The sequence below is a fragment of the Scleropages formosus genome, chromosome 15 (genome assembly GCF_900964775.1).
Source record: "Scleropages formosus chromosome 15, fSclFor1.1, whole genome shotgun sequence".
Taxonomy (NCBI): Eukaryota; Metazoa; Chordata; class Actinopteri; order Osteoglossiformes; family Osteoglossidae; genus Scleropages; species Scleropages formosus.
The window spans coordinates 13,311,156-13,333,707 of NC_041820.1; the positions used below are offsets into that span (position 1 = coordinate 13,311,156).

At 43.9% G+C, this 22,552-nt stretch overlaps 1 protein-coding gene across 6 annotated transcripts; it reads left to right on the forward strand.

Moving 5' to 3' along the window:
- The first annotated feature begins 1,818 nt into the window (after positions 1-1,818).
- znf106a (zinc finger protein 106a) lies at positions 1,819-22,552 on the forward strand. 6 transcript variants are annotated; one of them, XM_018727811.2, is made up of 24 exons: positions 1,819-1,924; positions 5,171-5,285; positions 5,577-5,679; positions 5,823-5,884; positions 7,497-7,691; positions 10,146-12,032; positions 12,367-12,835; positions 12,935-13,004; positions 13,096-13,250; positions 13,439-13,499; positions 13,749-13,808; positions 13,956-14,099; positions 14,194-15,082; positions 15,247-15,296; positions 17,182-17,327; positions 17,588-17,722; positions 17,832-17,948; positions 18,689-18,880; positions 19,107-19,169; positions 20,146-20,265; positions 20,421-20,492; positions 20,622-20,693; positions 20,924-21,070; positions 21,247-22,552. In XM_018727811.2, exons 3-24 carry the CDS (start codon positions 5,626-5,628, stop codon positions 21,301-21,303), a joined length of 5,217 nt encoding a protein of 1,738 aa, XP_018583327.2. In that variant the 5' UTR covers positions 1,819-1,924; positions 5,171-5,285; positions 5,577-5,625; the 3' UTR covers positions 21,304-22,552. The 6 variants fall into 6 exon arrangements, with proteins under 6 accessions (XP_018583327.2, XP_018583324.2, XP_018583325.2 ...); XM_018727808.2 differs by lacking the exon at positions 5,171-5,285 and adding an exon at positions 2,180-2,331 and having other exon boundaries at positions 13,749-14,099; XM_018727809.2 differs by lacking the exon at positions 5,171-5,285 and adding an exon at positions 2,180-2,290 and having other exon boundaries at positions 13,749-14,099.

Below are 22,552 nucleotides of genomic sequence, written 5' to 3' on the forward strand. Positions count from 1 at the left end.
GTACTAGTAGTAAAGTTAACTATTGCATGCGTTCATAAAAAATACATTTAGAATAAGAGAAGAGAGTACTAACTCTCTATTTGGCCTCAGTATACTAATATGATCGGTATTGGAGTCTGGTTGGTAACTCCGTCACTTTTAAATAGTAACAGCTCCTCCATGTATTCATGAAGTTCAAAAATCCATGCTATAACTAAAACATTTTAAAAATACTAAGACGTCTAAATTTAAATTCGAGCTGCATTACTACAATTCAAAGGATAGAGTTACTGAAAAAGAAGAAAGTGAAACTCCTGTCAAATTGCGATTGTTCACTAATTCGTGCGCGCTGCTCTGCCACTTTCGCTGTTATTGAGCGCCAGTTTGGTGTCCATGGTAACATGACGCTTCCAGTGCGCTATTGGAACGAGCAGCACCGAGGAACGGCGCACAGGAGCTGTAGACAGCGAATTCTAGAATCGTGAATGAACTGAATTGTAGAAACATAATGCAGTTTTTACTTTTTTCGTCTTCATACAATTAATATAAAATTCATAACTCCAAATTGATAAACTGTATGAATATTGATACTGTGCAATGACCCTCAGAGAAATTCATTCAGCATTTAAATGTCTGTCTTTTCGACATGCCACAATATTTGTTGTTCATCACTCGTTTTCTCCAGTGACTGTTGGAAGCGGTCCACACTGAGGTCTAAACCAGAGTAAAGGCAAGACCAGTGTCACCGTATCTACAGCGGTACATCGTGACTTCCTCTTCCTATAAAATCACCGTGATGTGCATCGAAATTATGAGAAGGGTTAAAAAAAAAAAAATAATCCCCTTGTTGACCTTGGATCATCTGCTCGAAATTTCTTCTCATCACTCACCACTGCACTATTGATGCTGAAGAGAAATTAAACACTGGAGTCTTGCAAATTATATTGCTTTGAGAACTGTATTGTAATTATGTTTTATTATATTTTCAGGCTGCTAAGGTATTCTGTTTGAAAGTAGTAAGTCCCTGTCTTTGCCGCTTCTGCAAGAATTAAGAAGTAAATATATGGGATAATTATTTTCAATTATATGGTATCTAAAGAATTGAAATGATGAAATTTAGTCGCAATGAATAAATGGATAGGGGGCGTGGTGAGCTTGGCCGGGTCCCGCTCTCTGACGTGTCTGGGGTTGGAGTCCTGCTTGGGGTGCCTTGCGATGAACTGGCGTCCCGTCCTGGGTGTGTCCCCTCCCCCTCCAGCCTTGCGCCCTATGTTGCCGGGTTAGGCTCCGGTTCGCCGCGACCCCGCTCAGGACAAGCAGTTTCAGACAGTGTGTGTGTGAGAATAAATGGAAATCCTTAATTTGGGTGGATGATGGTTATCAGCACCTTTGAGCTCTACTACGGTATGCATGTATGAGTATGAGTGCGCTTTCATTCCCACTTACAGACCGATGATCAAATCATGGGATATACAGTTCATGTGTAGATATCGATAATCGAGGCAACAACAGTGGTTTAAATGATTAATGTATGAATACAGGTTCTTTAGCATCTTTTTGTGTGTTCCTAAAAAGGTGTGCGGCTCTAATCCCCGCAGAAACGTACATTTTGCATATCCGCCCCGCTCAACCGGTATAAACCGATTTTCCCCAACTTTGCCTGCTTCTGTGTTTACAACACACGCATCGTCCAGTCGCCCAGCGCAGCCTGCGTTTACGGCCTCGTTCGCCGCCGCGTCTGAAACGCTCCCCGCTGTTTACAAAGATCACGTGACTGGTGCACGCGCCTCCTCTCGGACGAAAAGTGACCAATCGCGCGTGCGCCGCCGTAGCCGCTCGCGCCCATTCAAGTGCGATATGATGCCAGCGCTCGGACACGGCGAAGAGCGCACAGCGTCGTCGCGGCAGCAGGAGAAAGCAGCTGTAAACAGCAGGCGACGCAAAGGTACAACACCTTGTAGTGTTGAGCGACACTGCTGCTGGCGAAACTTCGGGCTGCGCAGCGTCGTCACTCGCACGAGCCTCTTGTTTACCATGTTGAAGCTGTGATAAGCACGCAGAGCTTTGTTTGCTAAAGCACGCACGCGAACAAAGTAAAACGAAGTAAACTTGAGCGGAGTGGTGGCGTTCGGATTTTGCGGAGCACTTTGTATCTGGCTGGGCTAAATTGCGCGTCGTTCTCGTTTGTTGTTCGTCGCAGCCACGCTAGAGTGACGACGCTGAGAACCCTCGCTAGGTGGCGCCAGCGCGTCCGGTTGCCTGTAAATCACAGCAGATGCGAAGTCAAAGCCAGTGAGCTGGAAAGGGAACGGTGTGTACCTGGTAACAAATTAAATAAACTCAGTGATAACGGTGAGTAACAAAACCCAATTCAATGGCGGCGCATTGGCTCGAAGGGCAATTCAGTACACCTGCAACGAGTTAACTTTTAAAAAAAAAAAAAAAAAAAAAACCATTACGTAATGCGCAGAAAGGTGTTGAACTCAGGTGTGTGTGTGGGTTTTTAAAATCCCCTCCTAAAACTTGCCCCCCATGACATGGAGTCAGTGTTCACCGCATTTTAAAACAGTGGACCTGGATCTCATTCTGAAAGGATGACTGGGGATTGTGATGACTGATTGCTTTTAGTCCTCCCGGCCAGAGAGGGCGGTAAAGAGTATCACCTCTCAGTGGTATTGGGGTAAAGAATACAATGTTTTAAGCACCGCCCTCATAGAGGAAAGTAACAGATTGAAGCTACGTGTAGTGTAAAGTCGTTCGGACTTTACCTGTCAATTAAGCAAAACATTTTACACCTGAAAGAGTTGATTTATGTTGAATGGAACTTCAAACTGGGAGTGTGGTGGCACAGTAGGGTTTGCCGGGTCCTGCTCTCTGGTGGGTCTGGGGTTCGAGTCCTGCTTGGGGAGCCTTGTGATGGACTGGCATCCTGTCCTGGGTGTGTCCCCTTCCCCTTATACCCTGTGTTGCCGGGTTAGGCTCTGGTTTGCCACAACCCCGCTCTGGACAAGCGGTTTCAGCCAGTGTGTGTTTGTGGAACTTCACTCAAAATGGCAAGTGGAAGGTCACCACAGTGACCATCTTGGGCAAATCCAACTGTAACGAGCTCAAATTCTTCAGACACTCTATTGTTTTAAAGATTTGCCCATGTGGTTAATAATTTTTTGACCTTGCTGAGTATTTATGTGAAGATATGGCCAAGCCCTCTGCATGCTGGACATGGGTTGGGTACAGTGTGGCTCGGCACAGGAGGAGTTTCTCACGAGGCCATTCCAGGCATAACCGGAGCCGGCCTATGGAGTTATCTATTATAATGTGTGTGTCCTTTCAAAGTGTGTTAGTGGGCTGTCCGTTTGCCCCTGGAGACTGAGGAGCAATCTGCTCCAGCCTAACTGCCATAAATAAATGTTGGCTCAGTTACCAGGCAGAGGAGGTACTGAATCCAATTTCCATTTACTTTTGTTTTTTTTTTAAAAAAATTTAAGTTTTTGTTTGCATACAAACTTTATGAATTTAATATATATATTTTTTTAAATTGTACGTTTATTGGTGAAGTTGAACGGCTAACTACATTTGATGACGTTGCGTTTAAAGGTGCATTTCTAGTAAAATGGTCAATCAACCAGGCTCCATTCTGGAATTGTACCTTCATGGATCTAGGAGACCTTTTTATGTGAAAATGTTAGGTTGAGGCCACATTCTCGTTACAAGCAGGAGCCAGTCTCACCGTGTGTGAAGGTCATGCAGAGCTGTTAGGGACTTATATTTACTTTATGATGCTCAGCAGTTGAGGGTCAGGTAGGTAACTTGGCTTGTCCAGACAGACCGTATGCAGCCCTGGCCTTGCCTCTGGCCTAGTTACTGCTCTCTCAGCAGACTGGAATTAGATGGGGTGTCCACTCTCGACGTTCCTCTGGCTTATGGCCACTGCAGGGGGTTGGGGCTCAGTCCAGTGGTGGGAAAGTGAGGCTAAAGAAGGCTAAACCTGGTCTTGGGTCATAAATTGCCAGCTGGAGTTCATCTGACATTGGCTCTTCCTCTAAACCGCATGTGCTTCTGGTGTTATTATAAACACTGGCAGAAATCTTAAACTAATAAAAGATGTAAGTCAGTTAATTGAAAATTAAATATAAAGTTAATATGTTAAGAATATTGAATCCATGTTCATTTAGCAGAACGAGTGGAGCAACTTGTGATTCTGCCATACCATTGAATATTTCTATAGGAGCAGGTTCAGGTTAAACATGCTATTGAAGGGTAAAACAGCAGACTCCTTTATCACTATGCTATCTGCTGACCTAACATTTATCAATGATTTGGTTGTTTTAACCTTTAGTATATTCAGTTTTCCTGCAAACCATTTCCTTTCCTCCGTTGCCTTGCAAACCACACAAGGTTGCTTATGAATCCTGGTCATCTTAGTTGCGTGTCCATCATCATATTAAGCTTTATGCAACAAAATGTTAATGTGCTTATTATCATGTACGTACTATTTAAAATGTATGATCTTAACGGAAAAAGACACCCAGCTGTGTTGCTAGCAATGGACTAGTATCTAGATGAAAAAAAGAATTGTAGGTTTACAATGTAAGCAGCAGATGGCAAAGTCTTTTATAATAAAAAATCAGTAGGGTCGTTATTATGTCCCTCGGTACATGAAGTTGTCAGTACACGGTGTCGTCAGCCTTGCTGCTTCAGGTTTTTGGGTTTCAGTCTGGCTGTTTTATCGATGTGGAGTTGGCACAATCTCTTATTTGTCTGGGTTTCCTCTAGGTGTTTAGGTTTCCAGTCACATTCCAAAGGTTTGCTGTGAAACGTAGTATGACTTTAAGCTCAGCATAGACAGTTTATACTGCAGCCTTTCATAGTCATGAATTACTTAGTTTCATTACTTCAAGGTTTTCACTTCGGTAGAATATAATTTAAATTTTTAATGGCCTTAACTCAATTTTTAAAGTGTATTTTTAATATTTAAATTTCATTAAGACTGACCTATTTCAAGCTCATTTTAGAAACAGTCATTTGATAAACATGTATATTTCCTTATGAAGCATTTTACACAGTACATTTGAGAAACGTAGTGATGGTGTATATACTGTATCACTGCGGTTCTCTAGCAAAGAGGAATATGCCAAATTAAAAAATATTACTGCAGAAATGGCAAAGAGTTTTTTTTTTAAAAAACTTGCAGCTTGTAGTGGTAGGGGCTTTGAACTTGATCTTTGGGCTTGAAGGGCAGCGCGTGAGCTTGGAAACCGGAGTGGCAAGTGGTTCAGTTGACAGGAGGCCTGTCCTGGGTGGGGAAGGTGAGAGAGGTTTCCATAACTAAATGTTAGCCTCATAAGTCCAGTAGATGGAGTTTAACCTGCTTACAGCAGCATCTCTGTGAATAGACAAAGACCAAAGCCCTTACTTAAGAGTAAATATATTCTCTGACCTCTAAAATATGGCAAAAACAGCTTTTGTGGATGTTTCCTTCGACATTAGAAGGCTTTTATCTAGTGTAGGTGAATAAAACAAAGAATCATGAAGCTGTCCTTTCTTGCATGTGTTGCAAATGTCACCCAGTGTGTTACTCATCCACCTCTTTCTCTCAGTGTTTTCCATCTTTCAGTGACGAGGTGACGCTCAGTGACACGGTCCAAAATGGGGCAAGAAAGGAAATGTATTCTCTGCGACATTGTGTACAACTCAAAGCGGGTAGGGAAAAGCTTGGTTTATATCTGAAATGAAGAAGTGCATTGTACAAAGTGACTAGTTGGCTTTTATTTCCTATTGTTCTTAGTCCTGGAAACGCAAAGCCCATGACTTTAAGTGATGTAACTGAAAGTTTTCCTCTCCAGGAGATGGACGAGCACATGAGGAGCATGTTGCACCACCGCGAGCTTGAGAACCTCAAAGGAAGGTAAGCGATGGACCCAACACCTTTCACACGCTCACACAGCATCACAGAGACTCACACACTCATGCGGTCCTATAATTAACTATATTATCACGTAAATCAAGGTGGGAAATGAGGTCTCCAGACCCATCATCAAAGTGCATGATGGCCTTTCCTTAGTGTTCAGACCGCTATCCCACATGTAACGTGAGTTACTCCACTGCATCAGATGCTTAAAACACCCAATTCCCACTTGTCGGTCCAAAGCACTCATCCTTAATGCAAACACTATTTCTTTTCTGCCTGATGGGTTTTAACACAAGTTTTTCAATACTTGTGTGTGTGTTTGTATGCTTATCGACAAGCACACCCATCTTAGATTGCAGCCTGCATTCCTTAGCAGCATTGCAGCTCTGTAGGTGCAAGGCATGTGAGAGGGGATCACATGAGTCCAGTCCTTCTCAGCCCACAGATGAACTGAGGCAGCTGCTCCAGCTGGAGTTTAAATATAGGTTTCTCTGTGGAACAGCCTGCAAAACAGTCAAAGGGAACAAAGACAAATGTTTTAAGTTCCAGGTGTGTCGACCCATGTTATGTGTGATAACTTTCAGACATGAGTGGAGGATTGCGGGAGAAGAGTCAATCCATTGTGCAACACTGTAGACAAGTGCTAAAATGACATGGAGAGCTCTTTAAAAATGTTAAACAAACATGACTTCATGAGAACACAGAAATAGCTAACCATGGTGTCATGCACAGATTTAAAAAAAAACTGGATGTTTCATTTATTAAAAGTTCTTAAAACATTAATTTCCACACAAAACATGTTGGCAGATAAAGGCGCTTGACCCATTTTATCTGACACAGATTGAGAAGATGTGACACATTGCTCTAATGTCGCTGTGTCACTGTCCTGGAATGTCATTCTTTAATGGGGGAGGTTGCAGCTGCTCTGGGCTCAGTTTACAGGAGCTCCAAGGTTGGTCAGGAGGGCTTGTGGCTTTGCAGGCAATAGGCGGAAGGGAGGAGCCTCTGGGGCTGGAATGATCACCGTCACAGGTTAAACGTGCACCCTGATCCAGCTCGGCCCCAGAGCAGCTCACACCATCATGAGCGCATGCTAGGCTGAGGCCACCAGAGACAGGGTGCGCGCCTGTCCCCCTCGCCATCCCAGCATTGCCATCGTGTCGCTGCTGGCATGTGACCAACAGGCCGGCTTGCTCCTCCGAGCCCCGCACCATCCCAGCTGTGAAAACAAGGAGAAAAGCTACAACAGTTCAGGAAGATCCAGCCACAGAAGAAAATAGATTTTTGATTTTATTTTTTGTTTCTTGAAAGAACTAAAGAATAATAAGTAATTTGCCTCCTGATCTGTAGGAATTTTTTTTTTTTTTTTTTTTTTTTTTTTTTTTTTTTTTGAGATCTTAGGAAAATTTTAGAGATGCTGGAGTGATCACCTCTGGCCATCGCTTTTGTTTTAGACTTTTTCTTTAGACTTGTTTTACAGCCGGTGCTGAGCTTGAGCCCTCAGACCTCAGAAGGCAGAAACCCCAGAGCTGACCCGCCTGGAACTAACCAACAGTGGAGCCATGCCTGTTGGAAGTATTGAGCAGCCCTTGTCCCCCTCTGCTCCCAGGGACTGTGGGCACAAGTGCCTGGCTTGTGGGGTCTCAGTGGTGGGGCTTACGGAGTATGCTAACCACATCTCCAACCCCATACACAAGCAACGTGTGGAGGCCCAGCAACAGGAGCGAGCTAATGGGCACCTGGAGGAGGAGTACTTTGACGAGGAGCTGGTGCGCCTCATCAAGAAGAGGAAGGAGATGATCCGGTGAGAGTTCTATTCTCGTACCCATTTCATTGCTTTACTGTCCCTCTATAGCGGTATTTTGCAGAGCTAAACTATAATCTGTCTGTTAGTAACTGGAAGAGATAAAGGTGAGGGTACAGGCATGTGGGTCTCGCTAGAAGATAAGCTGCTGGAACTATTGATCTCAAAAGGCATTTTGCTCTGAGAAAATGTTGTTCTTTAACAACACATTGAATTACTGGGAAACATACAAGGCTACAGTAAGTCTGAAATTTTAACCTTATCATGGGATAAATATTGGTTTTGTGGCACTTCAAAGATTGAATTATTCTACTCCTAGTTAAAACGGACATTGGCTTTATATGTTGATGATATTCTAAATGTAATCATTCCCTACTTTCACATTCTACAACACACCGGGCACAGTTCTAATTAAAACTATTTGCAAACAAGACTTTGGCCGGAGTCAAATATCAGTTCCTTGGCTGAATATAGCAGCATACACATTTGACATGATCACCAGGCTCGGGACGTTCTTTCTCTGAGACATTTGGCTTCTCGATGGAGACAGACAGACCCCAGACTGGAAAAGACTTAATGCTGTTCAGAGGTAATACTCTAACTTAACTCAGATAACTGAAACATTGAAGAGGTCACAATCCATTCTCTAAAGGCTGTTATTCCTCTATATAAACTGCGAAGCTAAATGAATAAGTCGCAGTATATGCAATTTTACAGTGTATTTATATCTAACTGTGTCATACTTAAGCTGGCTACAGTGTGGAAATTACCATTCAGCTGTGACTAACTTGTCCTGGATCATAAAATTCATTCTGTCATACTGGTGGAACAAACCTCTCTTCTAACATCCTCTGCTATCGTGTGCAAATGTTAACAGCTGGTACTAGTGTCAAGTTAAATTCTTGGGTGTAAGGTTTCCACGGCTAAAAAGCTTGAGTGTTTGATTACATGACAATTCCACTGCATGCTTCCAGTGGGGGTTCACATTTAGTTGTTTAGACTGAAGAGATTTTCAGCAATTCAGATTTTATTCTGATACAGGGAGGGATCAACAGCAGTTGGCTTTCAGCTGCTCTGCATGGCTGACAGAGGGGTATCTTCAGAAAGTCATGAGATCACCAACTCATGAAGTCCTGTAAAACTCTGAGTACATCACTGTTGAGTCTTTTGTTTGCTTAAAGCTAGTTCTGTCCATTGATTGTGTTTTACTAGATAATCTAGTGATAATATACAGCAAATCAAGAGCAGAGTACTCAACAGTGGGTGGCATGGTTGTTGTGTAGTTTGCATGTTCTGCCCATGTCTGCATGGGTTTCCTCCTGGGGCTTGAGTTTCCTCCCACACAAGGGCATGTCTAGAGGGGTGGCATGGGGTGGCACTGGCCACCCCTGAAATATGATTGTGCCCCCCCCCCCAATGCCATTGAGCTAGAGTACTGTCAATCTGACAGTGCTCAATATCATTGGATCAGAGAGCTGTCAGTCGTTGCCTGATTTTCAATGCGGAATCAGAGTATCACATTTTTCAAATAGGAGGAGACATGAGTCGACCATAGACCATGTGTCTGTTTATGGCACGAACACACTCGGTTATATATTTTGAAATGTGCGGACTGGGATGTTGTCGTTCTCTGCAGCAATAATATGCATACGTGAACTCCAGATAACAGCAACGGTACTGGAGCTCAATTAACCTTGTAAAGACATCCCTCGTGGGTATAATGGCTTCAGAAGCTCCCAGGAGTTCCATTATATTATGTGGGTATCTTAGCTAACGTTCTGCCACCCGTCCGTCCATCCATGGGCCCCCCCGACTGGTTCTTGTTCCCCACTGTGCCACCTCGTTCCAAAAATCCTGGAATCATCTCTACTCCCACAGTCCAAAGACAAGCAGTTCAGGTCCGTAGGACACTCTAAAGTGCCCACACTACACAAGTGTGAGTAAGTGTGTGCATGTGTGGCTACCCTGCAGTGGAAGGAAGAAACTATTCCATAATGTAAAGAATTGGTGTATTGTTTTGTTGTTTTTGGCATAATCTTTTTCTGCATCAGTCATTGTAATGTATGAAAATTAAGCCTGATGGGGAAAAAATTTCTATAAAATGTGCATTTTAAAATTTTATCCAATATAATTTATCCAACATTAATGAAGTAACCCAAATCATCAGGCAAATTATACAAATATATTTTCTGTATTTTCCTTGTTGGAAACTTTACTGAAAGCAGCTTCTTTTTTTGCAGTATACAATTTTAGTGTTTGTTCGGAACAGTCACTGTGAACATAAACCACGAGATGGAAACTCAGTAGCAGATTAGAGGTTTATAAATATTGTTGCGTGTAGCATTGTTCTACAGCGAGATGATCTTCACAGCCAGAAGAAATATTTCATATGCACATTTGCGTATTGCTTTTGAACATTTCCCTTGTATTCTATGCTATCTTGTGCTCTTGCAGGAGAGAGGAGGAAGAAGTGAGGAAAGCCAAAGATGAATCAGAGCGACAAAAGCAGCAACAGGCGAGACAACAGCTCCTGCAGCATGGGATGCAATGGGGCTCAGGGTACCGCAGGTTCCCAGTGCCGTCCAAGGGCTGCAGTATCTCTCATTGGCAGGGGAGTGGAGCTGAATGGAGCTCTGTTGGAAGATGTCAAGGTTGGCCGAGAAACTGGCTCCCCAGCCACCAAGCTCGAAGTGCCACCTGGCACGCAGGGGCCAATGTCAGCTTCCACACCTGGAAATCTGTTGGTCCCTCAGGGGGCAGTTTAAGAAGTGAAGGACAAGACAAGAATCAGGGCTACCGGGGAATTCACAGTCAAGAGAGAGGCTTTGAATGGGGAAGCCGATTCCATTGGGAGCAAACAAGGGGTCCTCTCTTTGAGGGTATGGTGTCAGACCTGAACACAGACCTCAGAAGTGACAATTTCCCTCTTTTGAGTGCCATCCACGTTAACAAGGAGTACTCAGGGCAAAAGGAAAGGCATCAAGAATGGGCAGAAGCACGTCAGGATGCTAAGGTTGGGCATCAAAAAAAAGAAAACTTGGCTGGAGACCATACCAAGGCAAGAACTTCAAAACCCTGCAGCAGCAATCCCAAGGATAAAGTGAATCGCTGGGCCCCATACCCTCCTGCCAAGTGCAGTGACGTCTTGCCCTGGAAGGAATCCAACGTCTGTCTGCCAGAAGGCTGTCAAGTAACACCTCCTGGGTCAATAAAGGACGTGACACTAAATATCAACTTAGAGCAGACTACCACACATTCAGATGGGATGTTGAGGAAGGGCTTAAAAGAAAAAGATCGTGGTTCCCCAAGTCCTCAGGCCGAGCAGGGCAAGGACAGAAGGCACCGGAACAGCAGCAGTAGCCAAGGAGATTGTGTGGAGCCTTCCTCCTCTTCCACACAGAAAGCAAGAATAAACTTGAAGAAGGCAACGTCAGGAGCCTACTCCACATCCGGATCACACCACAAAATCTCTAGTCAGGACTGTACAGAACTGAGATCTGGCATGAACAGTTCAGAGCCTCTGCAAGACCATTGCCCAAACTATGAGGGACAGAGGCACACTGGTGTGATAGGAAAGGTCAAGCATTTTGAAGACACATCCATGGTAGACCATGTGAAGGCTGTGCTGCTCATAAAGGAGGAACTGGAAGCAGAGAGCATTAAATATAAGGCAAACAAAATGAGAGAAGAGACAGTGAAAAAGAAAATGAACCTTCTGCCAATGAACAAGAGCCTTGACAGTGCAAGACACAACCCCTACACAGATGAAGCATCAAGATGTGTTAGCATTCAAACAGATTGCTCGTCTTGTACTCATTCTTCTTCGCTACAGTCCATACAGGTCAGCACATCTACCTGTGACACCGCTGGAGATGCTGCTTCTTCTGTTCAAGATGGTGAGGAGAAAGTGGAGAGGGAAGCAGAGGAAGAGAATGATGGTGACAAGCTCTGGGATGATTTAGCCAAAAAGAAAATATCAACTGTGGACAAGGGGTTGGGCTCAGACAGTGAAGCACAAAGTGGAGGTCAGTCACAGCCGCGCTCTGGATGTGAAGTTCCTGGCCTCAGCAAGCTGGGCTTCCCAGCCTCCCTCAAGCGGGACCTGACTCGACACATCGGTCATAAGAGCAAGGCAGGGGTCCGTGAGCCCAACTTGAACATTGCACGCCGCATCCGCGACATCAGTGGGACACGAAGGAGTGAGACGGAGAAGGACACAGGGCTTAAGCCCTCCTTGCGACAGCTTATCAGCTGTGCGGGGTCCCGGCGAAATGTGAACTGGGACCAGGTGTACCAGGAAGTCAACAAGAAGAAGCAGGAGCTGGGAAAGAGGATGCCCAGGTAGTACATGTCTATATATAGGCAACATCAAAGGTTACAGCTTTCAGGAAATAAATTTGAGAAGTTAAAAACTGAAATTGTTTGGTTCAGTTTTAAATTTCAGATCAGCACAAAGATTTAATTGCCAGCCAAACAGAGTGAGAATAATTGGATTTTCTCAGAGACAATGTATTTTATTACAAAATTAAAATTTGGATAACCATGATTAAAAAGCAAACTTGGTACTACTAGGTTAATCTGTATAATTTTACTGTTTAGATAAGGTATAAAGGAAGACCTCTAGTGTTAGCAGTGATGTTCAACAGTGTCCTTGTGGATCTGTCATCCTCTTCAGGTTTGGGATTGAGATGGTGGCCATTGATCAGTGTGACCAGGAAGAAATCAACCAAGAAGAGGAAAAAGACATCACTTTGACAGAGGGCTTCCACTGGGAGTCCATCTGTGCGTCCAGTACTGCTTTCCGCAGTGCAACCCCTCGTAAGCAGGCTTCCTCTGAGGGCACTCCGGCAATGGATCACACGGACATTGGGCTGTCCCAGTTACCGACAGCTACGGAAGGTGGTGACTGTCCAGAGCCCAACGCCTCCGAAGGTCACTCTAGGGGACCATGTAGTGATTCATTCCAAATATCAGGGAAAGCCAGTATCAAGGTAGAGACAGTGGGGGACGATGAGAAACGGGAGTCAGCAGATACCGTAGAAGTTGTCCAGGACCCTGACTCTGTGGAAGGCTACAGCAGCTGCGCATCTGGGCCAGAGCAGAATGACACACAGAGTACGGGAAAGAAGCGCAGGGCAGCAGGGGTGAGTCTAAGTTGTTTTACCTTTTGGAGTTTCCAACTAACTACAGTAATAGCACTGGTACTTTCTTACAAAACTGCCATTGAAATGTTGTTATATTAGGACGTCCCATCGCCAGAAGTTCCCAGCCTAGAACTGAAGAATAAACGAAGGAAAATCAAGTCTAAAAAGGGTATGTTTATTCATCTTAGCACCATGTAACCTGTGTGTGCAGTCTGTTGTGCATCTCTGATTTACCGTATGTATTTCTGGCACGTGTACAGAACGCTCCCAGGTGGACCAGCTGCTGGCAGTGTCCCTGCGGGAGGAGGAACTAAACACTTCCCTCGAGGCGTTGGATAAAAGCTTGGTCCAAGCACGTGCTGCCCTGCAGGTGGCCTACATGGAGGTCCAGCGGCTCCTAGTGCTCAAGCAGCAGGTGAAGAACCGCATAGACTTTCATCTCATAGCCATCACTGGCTTTCGGAGATGACAGCCCACAGATCAGCGTTGCAGTCTAACGCTGGTCCTCAGTTGTTTCCACATAGTGAAATATGCATATTAATAAATTTGGAAGGAAATCTGATGTACTTCCTCTTTATTTTTATACTGATGCTCTTTTCCTAGGTTACAATGGAGATGAGCACACTGAGATCCAAACGTATCGAGATTTTACAAGGAATTCAAGGTAGGGCTTACTTTGAATTACTGCCGATCAATCCATAGAGTAACCGCTACATAAAATTGCAATTTAGATTTCTTTGAAAAAGACTCTCTACAAATACGATAGTTTATAGTGATTAAAGTGTACACTTATAAATAAAATTAGCGTTCAGCATATGTATATGTAACTTATCATTTCTCATAAATCAGTGTAATGCTCTAACAAATTGAATAGAATGTGATCTTAATATTTTCCTCCTCTTGCTGTTTCCAGGAGATTACACTGGAGTTAATGAGGCAGAAACAGGCAACACAGACAATCCTGCATCAACAAGTACAAAATCTGCCCTGTCCTCTCTGTTCTCCCCAATAACAACCACTGCTTCCCACTTCCCCAACTTTCCTTCACCAGCCATCCCCACACATCTCCAACAAAGCTATAGCCCCACCGCTTCCTTGTCCTCTGCTCATCCCACTTCAGGCACCACCACTTCTTCCACCACACTCCCATTACCCATCAAGCAGGAGGCTCTGCCTTCATGTTCTTTCCATCCTAAAGCTTCTGAGAGCTCCAACAGTGGCCTAAGCAGCACGGCACTGAAGCCAAATCATCCCACCTCCAATGGTATGGGCCTTTATTATTCCATATTTATGGTTTCTGTAGTTTTTGTTTCTTCTCCTTCTGTATTTAAAACTGGGTCTCCATGCTTCTTCTACAGATCCCAGCCAGTCCAGTCAGTCTACTTTGTGTTTGGTCAGTCAGTCGAAGGCAGGGCTCTGCCAAGGAAGTTTCGGTTCCAAAGAGAGTGTGTCTGTGTTCTCAGAGCACAGTCAAGAAGGCCTGAGGGACAGTTGCTCTGCAGCTGCTGTCCAGTGTCTGGCTGACCGTCACTTAGAAGATAGTGGTATTTTCACCTCCCTGGAAAAGGCAGGCAACAGGCCCAACCAAGCTGCCAAGTCTGCCAGCCAGAGGAGCTCCAGCACCGTTGTCACGGATTGCACAGATCTTCTAGGGGAGATCACCGGTTTCCGGACCTGGCTCCCGTGTTCTCCGCAGCCAGACCTCCAGCTTTCGCCCTCTTCACAGCTTCATGAGTCCAAGAGTGGCAAGCGGGTGAGGAAGCTGAAGAAGAAAAAGGCACTGAGGAGGGCCCCAGGAGATGAGCACCCAGACAACAGTGACACCGAGGAGGAGGGAGACACCTTCCGTCCAATTCGCAAGCTGAAACCCAGGAAGAAGGCTAAAGTATCCCCAGGCAGCACATCTCCATCAGGCTTAAAGGAGGAAAAGGAAGAAGTTGAGGTCAATGGGAAGTTATCCTTTTCTAGGACTGACCAAGTTAAGAATGTGGGAGGCAACAGGGATCACTTGTTCTTGGAAATGGTAGAACTCCCACACGCTAAATCCCATGGAGCTTCCTCCATTGACTCTCTCAGCTCCAATGATGGGCCTGTTTCACTAATCTCAGCACTGAAGAAGGAAACATCCACAAAACGCATGCCTCAAACCCCTGCGGCAGCAAAATCAGAATCTCAGACAGTTGCCTGCAATGAGGTCACTTCCACAAGTGAGCTGGATGGCAGCATCAGAGTCAAAATGCATAGAAGGTGAGATCTTCTCGTTGCGAAGATGAATAATTTTTTTAAATAAATAGGCAAATGAAGGATTATATTCCAGGCAGTGCAGTGAATTTTATTACTGGCATTTAAATTTGTGAAAGAGATGAGGGCAGGAACATTTTCCAAATCTGATTTGTTTTTTGTTTCTCTAGTAAAAATCAACAACCCCTTTCTTCCGAGAAAGTATTCAGGAGTGGTTCAGGTAAGCCCCGTTCACCATTCAGATTTTTTCCAATATTAACATAAAACTCCAGAGTCGCAGCTCCCACATTATACTACTTGCATTTATTAATTTACCTGTCACGTAAAGAAATTTTACATTTACATTTATTCATTTATCAGATGCTTTTGTCCAAAGTGACATATATCTCAGCAAAAGTACAATTTATGCATTACATTAAGAGAAAGAGATATAGCTGCAGACATGTGACTCAAGTAAACCTAGTTTGTTACCTTCCACTTGCTGCACCGAGGTTCATTGTTCGAGTAGGTGCATAAAACACAGGATAGACAAATCCTGATACCCTCCCACCAGTTTTTTTTTTTTTTTTTTTTTTATTTAAATATTATAAGATACACAAACAAGCAATACGGTTATACACCATTTACACAGCAGGTTAATTTTTTACTGGAGCAATTTTTCATAAGTACATTGCTGAAAGGTACTGCAGTCAGAAGTGGGATTTCAACCTGGAACCTTCGTGTTCTTTGAGTCCAAACGTGGCAGCTCTGACTACTGCGCTGCCTGCTGCTTGTATCACATTCAGGTCCTATGTAATGATGTCCCATCTAATGAAAACATGCTGCAGCGGCTTCTGAAAATATATACCCTTTTTCATACGTGGGTCTTACTGTACAACGGCATTTTTGCCCTTTATGCCATCATTCTGAATCTGTTCATGTCATTTGCACCGTCTTGACAAAGGTGCAACAAACAGTATAATCATACAGTATACACATGCAGTCAACTCCATATAGGTGATTGCCGACAACAAGGCCCAGTCGGAAGCAGCCATTCGGTACTACATTTACATAGTAAAAATGGACTAAACACTCATAGGAGCATTAAGATTGCAGAACACAATGGGTAAATCATTGTAAGGAGCTCAATATATTATGCCTAATATTGGACAAAGGTGTTGGCTGAGTCGTTAATAATAAAAATTATGCATATAAACAGCCTTATTCTAGGTTCTGAGTGTGCAGACTGTGTCGGGCTCTTATCTCTCGTACTGGCTGTCTCAGCTGATGTATTGCAAGCTCAGCCCTGTGACAAGACAGAATTAGAATCCTTCACTTTCGGCAGACAAATATAGGCTTGAGTGACCCAAAATTCCTTTTTAAGGGCAAAGTATTCTTGGAGCAATCAGTGTGTAAAGGATCCAAGCCTTAGTTGTTCATATGTTAGTGTGAACTATGGTAACCACACACAGGGATCAGATTTGTTTATTATACCCTTCTCCTAAAAGAGCAGAGCAGCTACACACGATAAAAATATTGAAGAATATCACGACAGCTGAATTTTGTGATTTTGAGTCTCATGCTTTCATGCTGCAGGTTGTCTCTCAAGGTTCATCAAATTCATCAGAGATCTTTCCAGTTCCCTCACTGCTTTTGAATGTTTTCATTCGGCAATCTATAAAGTACATTCGTGCCTTGCTTACATTTGTCTTTATATGTCTTCATGTGGATGATGCTTTTTACCAAAGTGACTTGCGATATTAAGCTCCTTGCAATTATTTACCAATTTACATAGCAGGGTCATTTTTACTGGAGCGCTTCACAGTAAGTACCTTGGTCAGGGGTACTACGCTGGGAGGTGGATTACGAGCTTTGTCTTTCGAGTCCAAAGGCAGCAGCTCTAATCGCTACACCACCGGCTGCCAACCTGTTGGGATGGATTGAGTGCTAATATTAACCATTCTGAAAAAAAAGTTGCTGAGACACAATAGGTCCCAGAATGAGTGGAGAAAAACTGAGAGAAAGCGAAAACGGCAACATGCACTGACTTTCATATGTAAATGGATTAATGTAGGTCTTTATTTCATTTGCACTGCACCATACTTTTGTTTGTTTGCATGCCACAGACATGTCCTTGGAGCTGGGTGACGAAGAGGAACCTACCGAGGGCTCGTTTGAGGGCCACCAGGCTGCCATCAGTTCTATGCAGATCCATGGCGGCCTCCTGTACACATGTTCTGGGGACCGCACGGTGCGGGCATTTGACCTGGTGGTAAGTGGCTGGAGAAGCTTCTTCAGCTTGACTACGTGTGAGTGCCATCAGAGATGCAGGTCCCAAGAATTTAGTTTTTGGTTTTGTTTTTAGTCCATTTACTATGAGTGCTTAGTCCGCAAAGCCCCCCTCATATGTGAGCGCTGGGTTTTCATTTTCCAGTTTAGAAAAAGCCTGTTTCCCGTTTTCTCTTACTGACAGCTGAACACTTATTAATTTTGCAAAAGGACGTCAACATGTAGCTCTCTTCCACTTCGTAGAGTCGGAAGTGTGTGGCAGTATTTGAGGGCCACACCACGAAGGTGAACTGCTTGTTCATGTCATCAGGGTTGGGTCTACAGCACCGCCTCTACACCGGCTCAAGCGATCAAACCATACGCTGCTACAATCCCGAGGTTCTGTCCTTGTACTTTTAAATGTTCATACCATCCTAGCTGAGAGGAAATAAGATGCTAAGTTTCAACATTCATCATTGCTTTTTCCCAACTGCCTCCACTTGCACAGACCCAAGAGTGTCAGGAACAGTTCTCTATGGCCGACCGGGTCCTGTGTTTCCACAGCCGCTGGAAGGTTCTGTATGCTGGCCTTGCTAATGGATCTGTGGTTAGTCTCAGCCTCAAGGTGAGCAGTGACAGGTCCCTGTAGGAAAGCATCACGGGTCATTAGTTGATGTTTTTTTCTAAAACGTATACAGGTCGTCTTTGGCTTACAATGGGGTTCCGTTCCAATGACCTCATCGTAAGCTGCAAACCCCCTTAAAGTATATTATACTAGGAACCATAAGAATATATAAACACTTGACATCAATGTTATGTAGCATAATGTGGCATCTTTTTTTAAACTAATTTGACACATTCATGTTAACATAATATTAATGTAAAATAATAAATGCAGTACAGTATTATAATTATGCTTTCATGCTGTGCTATTTTCACTTTCATTTCAAAATTTTTGTATCACTTTTCTGTACCACCAGAAAACTTATGTTTTCTCTTGCCAGTCATTTAAGAAAAAGTGTCTTGAATTGAATCACAAATGAACCATTCTGTAAATATAACAAAGTTTTTGTAAATAAAATGCACATAAGGGCAGTTGGTAGCATAATGTTTAGAGCTATTCCCTTTGGATCCAAAGGTTGCATGTTTGAATCCTATTCTAGTCGTAGCACCCTTGGCCAAGGTATTTACCCTAAATTGCTCCAGTAACATTATACACCTGTATAAATGAGTAAATAACTGTAAATAGCTCAACGTTGTTGCTTTGGGGGAAAGCGTCAGCTAAAAGAAATGCATTTCGTACTATTGTTTTTTTTTTTTTTGAAAACTTTCTTTCTCCTATCTCTCTGCCTGCTGGATCACCAGACAAACCAACTGCTGGATGTGTTTGAATGCCACGGGCCACGAGCTGTTAGTTGCCTGGCATCAGCACAGGAGGGGACGCGTCGCATCCTGCTGGTGGGCTCCTATGACTGTACTGTGAGTGTACGGGATGCCAGGAGTGGCCTCCTGCTGCGTAGCCTGGAGGGTCACACCAAGACCGTGCTCTGCATGAAGGTGGGGACCAGATCACATTGCACATCAAAGATGAATAATAAATGCACTGACTATCTCACTACTGCAGTTCTGTAAAGGAGTTATAAAGAAACCCATGCACATGAATACACAGATAAATAAACACACCTGAACATATTCAATGTGATAGACATATACACACGTTCCTAATATTGGCAATAAAAGGACTTTCGTTAGGTACTCAATTGTATTTCCCTCATCCTTATAGGTGGTCAATGATCTGGTCTTCAGTGGTTCCAGTGATCAGTTGGTTCATGCTTATAACATCCATGTAAGTCACAGTTTAAAAATATAGCTCTTTCATTGTTAATTTCATATAGCTGGAATATTGTTGGGGTGCGGTGGCGCAGTGGGTTGGACCACAGTCCTGCTGTCCGGTGGGTCTGGGGTTCGAGTCCCGCTTGGGGTACCTTGCGACGGACTGGCGTCCCGTCCTGGGTGTGTCCCCTCCCCCTCCGGCCTTACGCCCTGTGTTGCCGGGTAGGCTCCGGTTCCCCGTGACCCCATATGGGACAAGCGGCTCTGAAGATGTGTGTGTGTGTGTGTGTGTGTGGAATATTGTTACCTCTCATTTGATGTAATTGCTGTGAGTTTATTATAGAGTTATTTAGCATACATACAGTACTGTGCAAAAGTCTTAGGTACTTAGATGTTTCACAAAACTGTTTTACATGGTTATTTAAAGAGTATATTTTACAATTTCAAGCATTCCTTTTGCAAAAAGTTACATTACAGTACAGTAAGGGTTTTGTATGTCATTAAAGAAAGTATATATACACACACACACACACACACAGTCTGAGACCACTTGTCCTGAGCGGGGTCGTGACAAACTGGAGCCTAACCCAGCAAAACAAGGCGCAGGGCTGGAGGGGGAGGGGATGCACCCAGGACAGGATGCCAGTCCATCGCAAGGGACCCCAAGCGGGACTCGAACCCCAGACCCGCCAGAGAGCGGGACCTGGCCAAGCCCACCGCACCAAGCGGTTGTTGACGATGGATGGTTACTAAGCTTTGTAGGAAGTTCATTAATTAAGAGCATTATTTTTGGAAGCATTTTCACTTTACAGCTCCCCCCCCCAACCAAGTGCCTAAAACTTTTGTGCAGTACTGTAAGTATTAAGGTGCATGCATTTACAAACAAAGCACATCTGTCTTTATTAACAATGGTGATCCTTTTTGTTTTTACCCAGGGTAAGAAGTTTGCAGTTTTATATCATTCCATATTTTTCTGAATGTCTCTGCAGACAGGAGAACTGGTACGGGTTTATAAAGGCCACAGTCATGCTGTCACTGTAGTCACCATCCTGAGCAAGGTGATGGTTACAGCTTGTTTGGACAAGCTGGTACGCGTCTTTGATTTGCAGGTGAGTCTCCTGTACCTATAATCACAAAGACAGCCTAGCCTATGGTGGAAAAGTGTCACTTTATTGAACATTTTGCATGAGGTATTGATGAGTTCATGGGGAACCATAAGTGTCTTCTGATCGTTTTACCGTCTGCTTTGTGCTGTTGCCCTCAGTCCCACGAACAGCTGCAGGTGTACGGAGGACACAAGGATATGGTCACATGCATGGTGGTCCACAAAAACATGGTGAGTGTGCAGCCAGATGCATAATGTGTGGTTGCTCTCTGGGAGTGTGACAGGAGTGGTTTTTGTACTGTTGGTACTATTTCTGTAGTGCTGGCAGCACTGCCAATGAGAATTCATTCTCTTTTCCAGATATACACTGGTTGCTATGATGGGAGTGTACAGGCTGTCAGACTCAACCTGATCAAGAACAACCGCTGCTGGGTGAGTCCCAGGACTACCAGTGTTGGGCAAGCAACTCACAGAATTGACTGATGAACCTGACTCGTTTCTTTAGACTTTAGCTCTCTGTTAATTGAAGTGCGTAGCGAAGCATCTTGAGTCGCTCTCCTCATCTTCATGAAAGGAGTTTATAAAAATATAGACAGCCTTCTGGTAAAGGGTGTACACGGATAAAGGTATGATTGTTGGGTGAGTGAATTTCTCTTTCTCAGTGGCATGGCTGCTCCATGGTCTTCGGTGTGATGGAACATCTGCAACAGCACCTACTGACCGACCACAGCAGCTTAAACTTCCAGACGCTGAAGTGCCGCTGGAAGAACTGTGACGCTTTCTTCTCTGTGCGCAATAATACCAAGCAGGTATGGGTGTTTACACAATAAAGTCTCTATGCAGATAGGAAATGCACCATTGTGATGGAGTGGTGTGCAAAATGCAGCGCAAACCGAAATGGTTTGAGTATTTGTCGCCTTAAGCCGAATATTAAGATGAATTTCTGCGTGTAGAAACTCACAGAACATGGTCAATGTCTCTGCAGGATGTCCCCAAACACATGCAGAAACATGCTGAGGAAGACGGCAAGCTGCAGGCTTGAGGGACATAACCAAGAATGTTCTACCTCCCATATTGGGAAGATGAAAAATCAAAGACATTTTGCGCAGTAGAAATATATAAATCGATCACAAATGCTTCAATTCATGACTGAGAGTGCAGCTCTGAAGTACTGTTTAAGCTCCACATCCAAGTCTGCCCCTCTTGTTGGTGTGCTTGGAACTTCTCATCTTCAAAAAGCTCTTTAATTACAGTTGGGAAAAAATACTGTTTCAGTGTGTGCTTGGAGCTGTAGATATTCCAGCATTATCATCAATTAGATGATGTTCAGGGCATTGCAGTGCTTCTAAAAAGGTCTCTGAGTCATGGATATAAGTGTTTGGTACTTATATAACTCTGTACAATGTTTTTGGCCAGACTTGAGTAACAGGTTGAAAAAGTCAACCTATCCGGTCCTTTTCTTCCACCCATGTCTGGTCTTATAATGTTGTTAAAGTTCATCCGAACAGAGCAGACTTTGGCTAGCGTAAGAGCAAGTGGGTGGCCAGTATGCTTTCTGCCCACAGTTTCGTGGTCCCACTTATTTTACGGCGAGCTGGAATCTGTACGGTGGTGCTCAGCAAACACTGTTCCTATCCCTATAACTTAGCTGAGACTTTCGTGTCTTCCTTGTCAAAGAAGGTCAAGAAGGCTGTGCTCATTTTCTTCCTTCTTAATAATGCTAATTTGATTTTTAACCTCCTGACCCGGTTAGAGCAGTGCTGTCCGTTCTTAAATAACAGACCAAACAAGGCAAAGAAAAACAGGATTGTAATTTACAAAGAAACTTGGAGACAGGTATGAGAATTGAATTATGTTTTCACAATAGTGAAAGTTATTGAGTGTACGGCATGCGTGGGATTATGGTGTCAGTTTCATGAGCGGCAAAACGTTGCTTTTATTGTGCCTGCGCTTCTGTTAGTGGTTCCTACTGTCAAGTACTTCGTCACCTCCCTGGTGAAGCAAGTCTGGAATCTGCTCGATCGCAGATGGAGGTCATTCCTGTCAGTGGTACTGCATCGCTTCTCTGCAGTGCACTGCAGATTAAGATGCCCCTCTTTAAAGCCATCTGCCAAATTTACTGTTGGTTTATACTGCTATATCTGCAGCTTTTAATGCAACAGGGAGGTGACATTTGGCATTCGAGTCCTTATTTTTTTTCTTTGAAGACTGAGTGTACCTGCAATTAGTTTTCCCGTTTATTTTTAACATTACCACACGATTGCTTTGAAATGTTTAATTTTTTTTTTTCT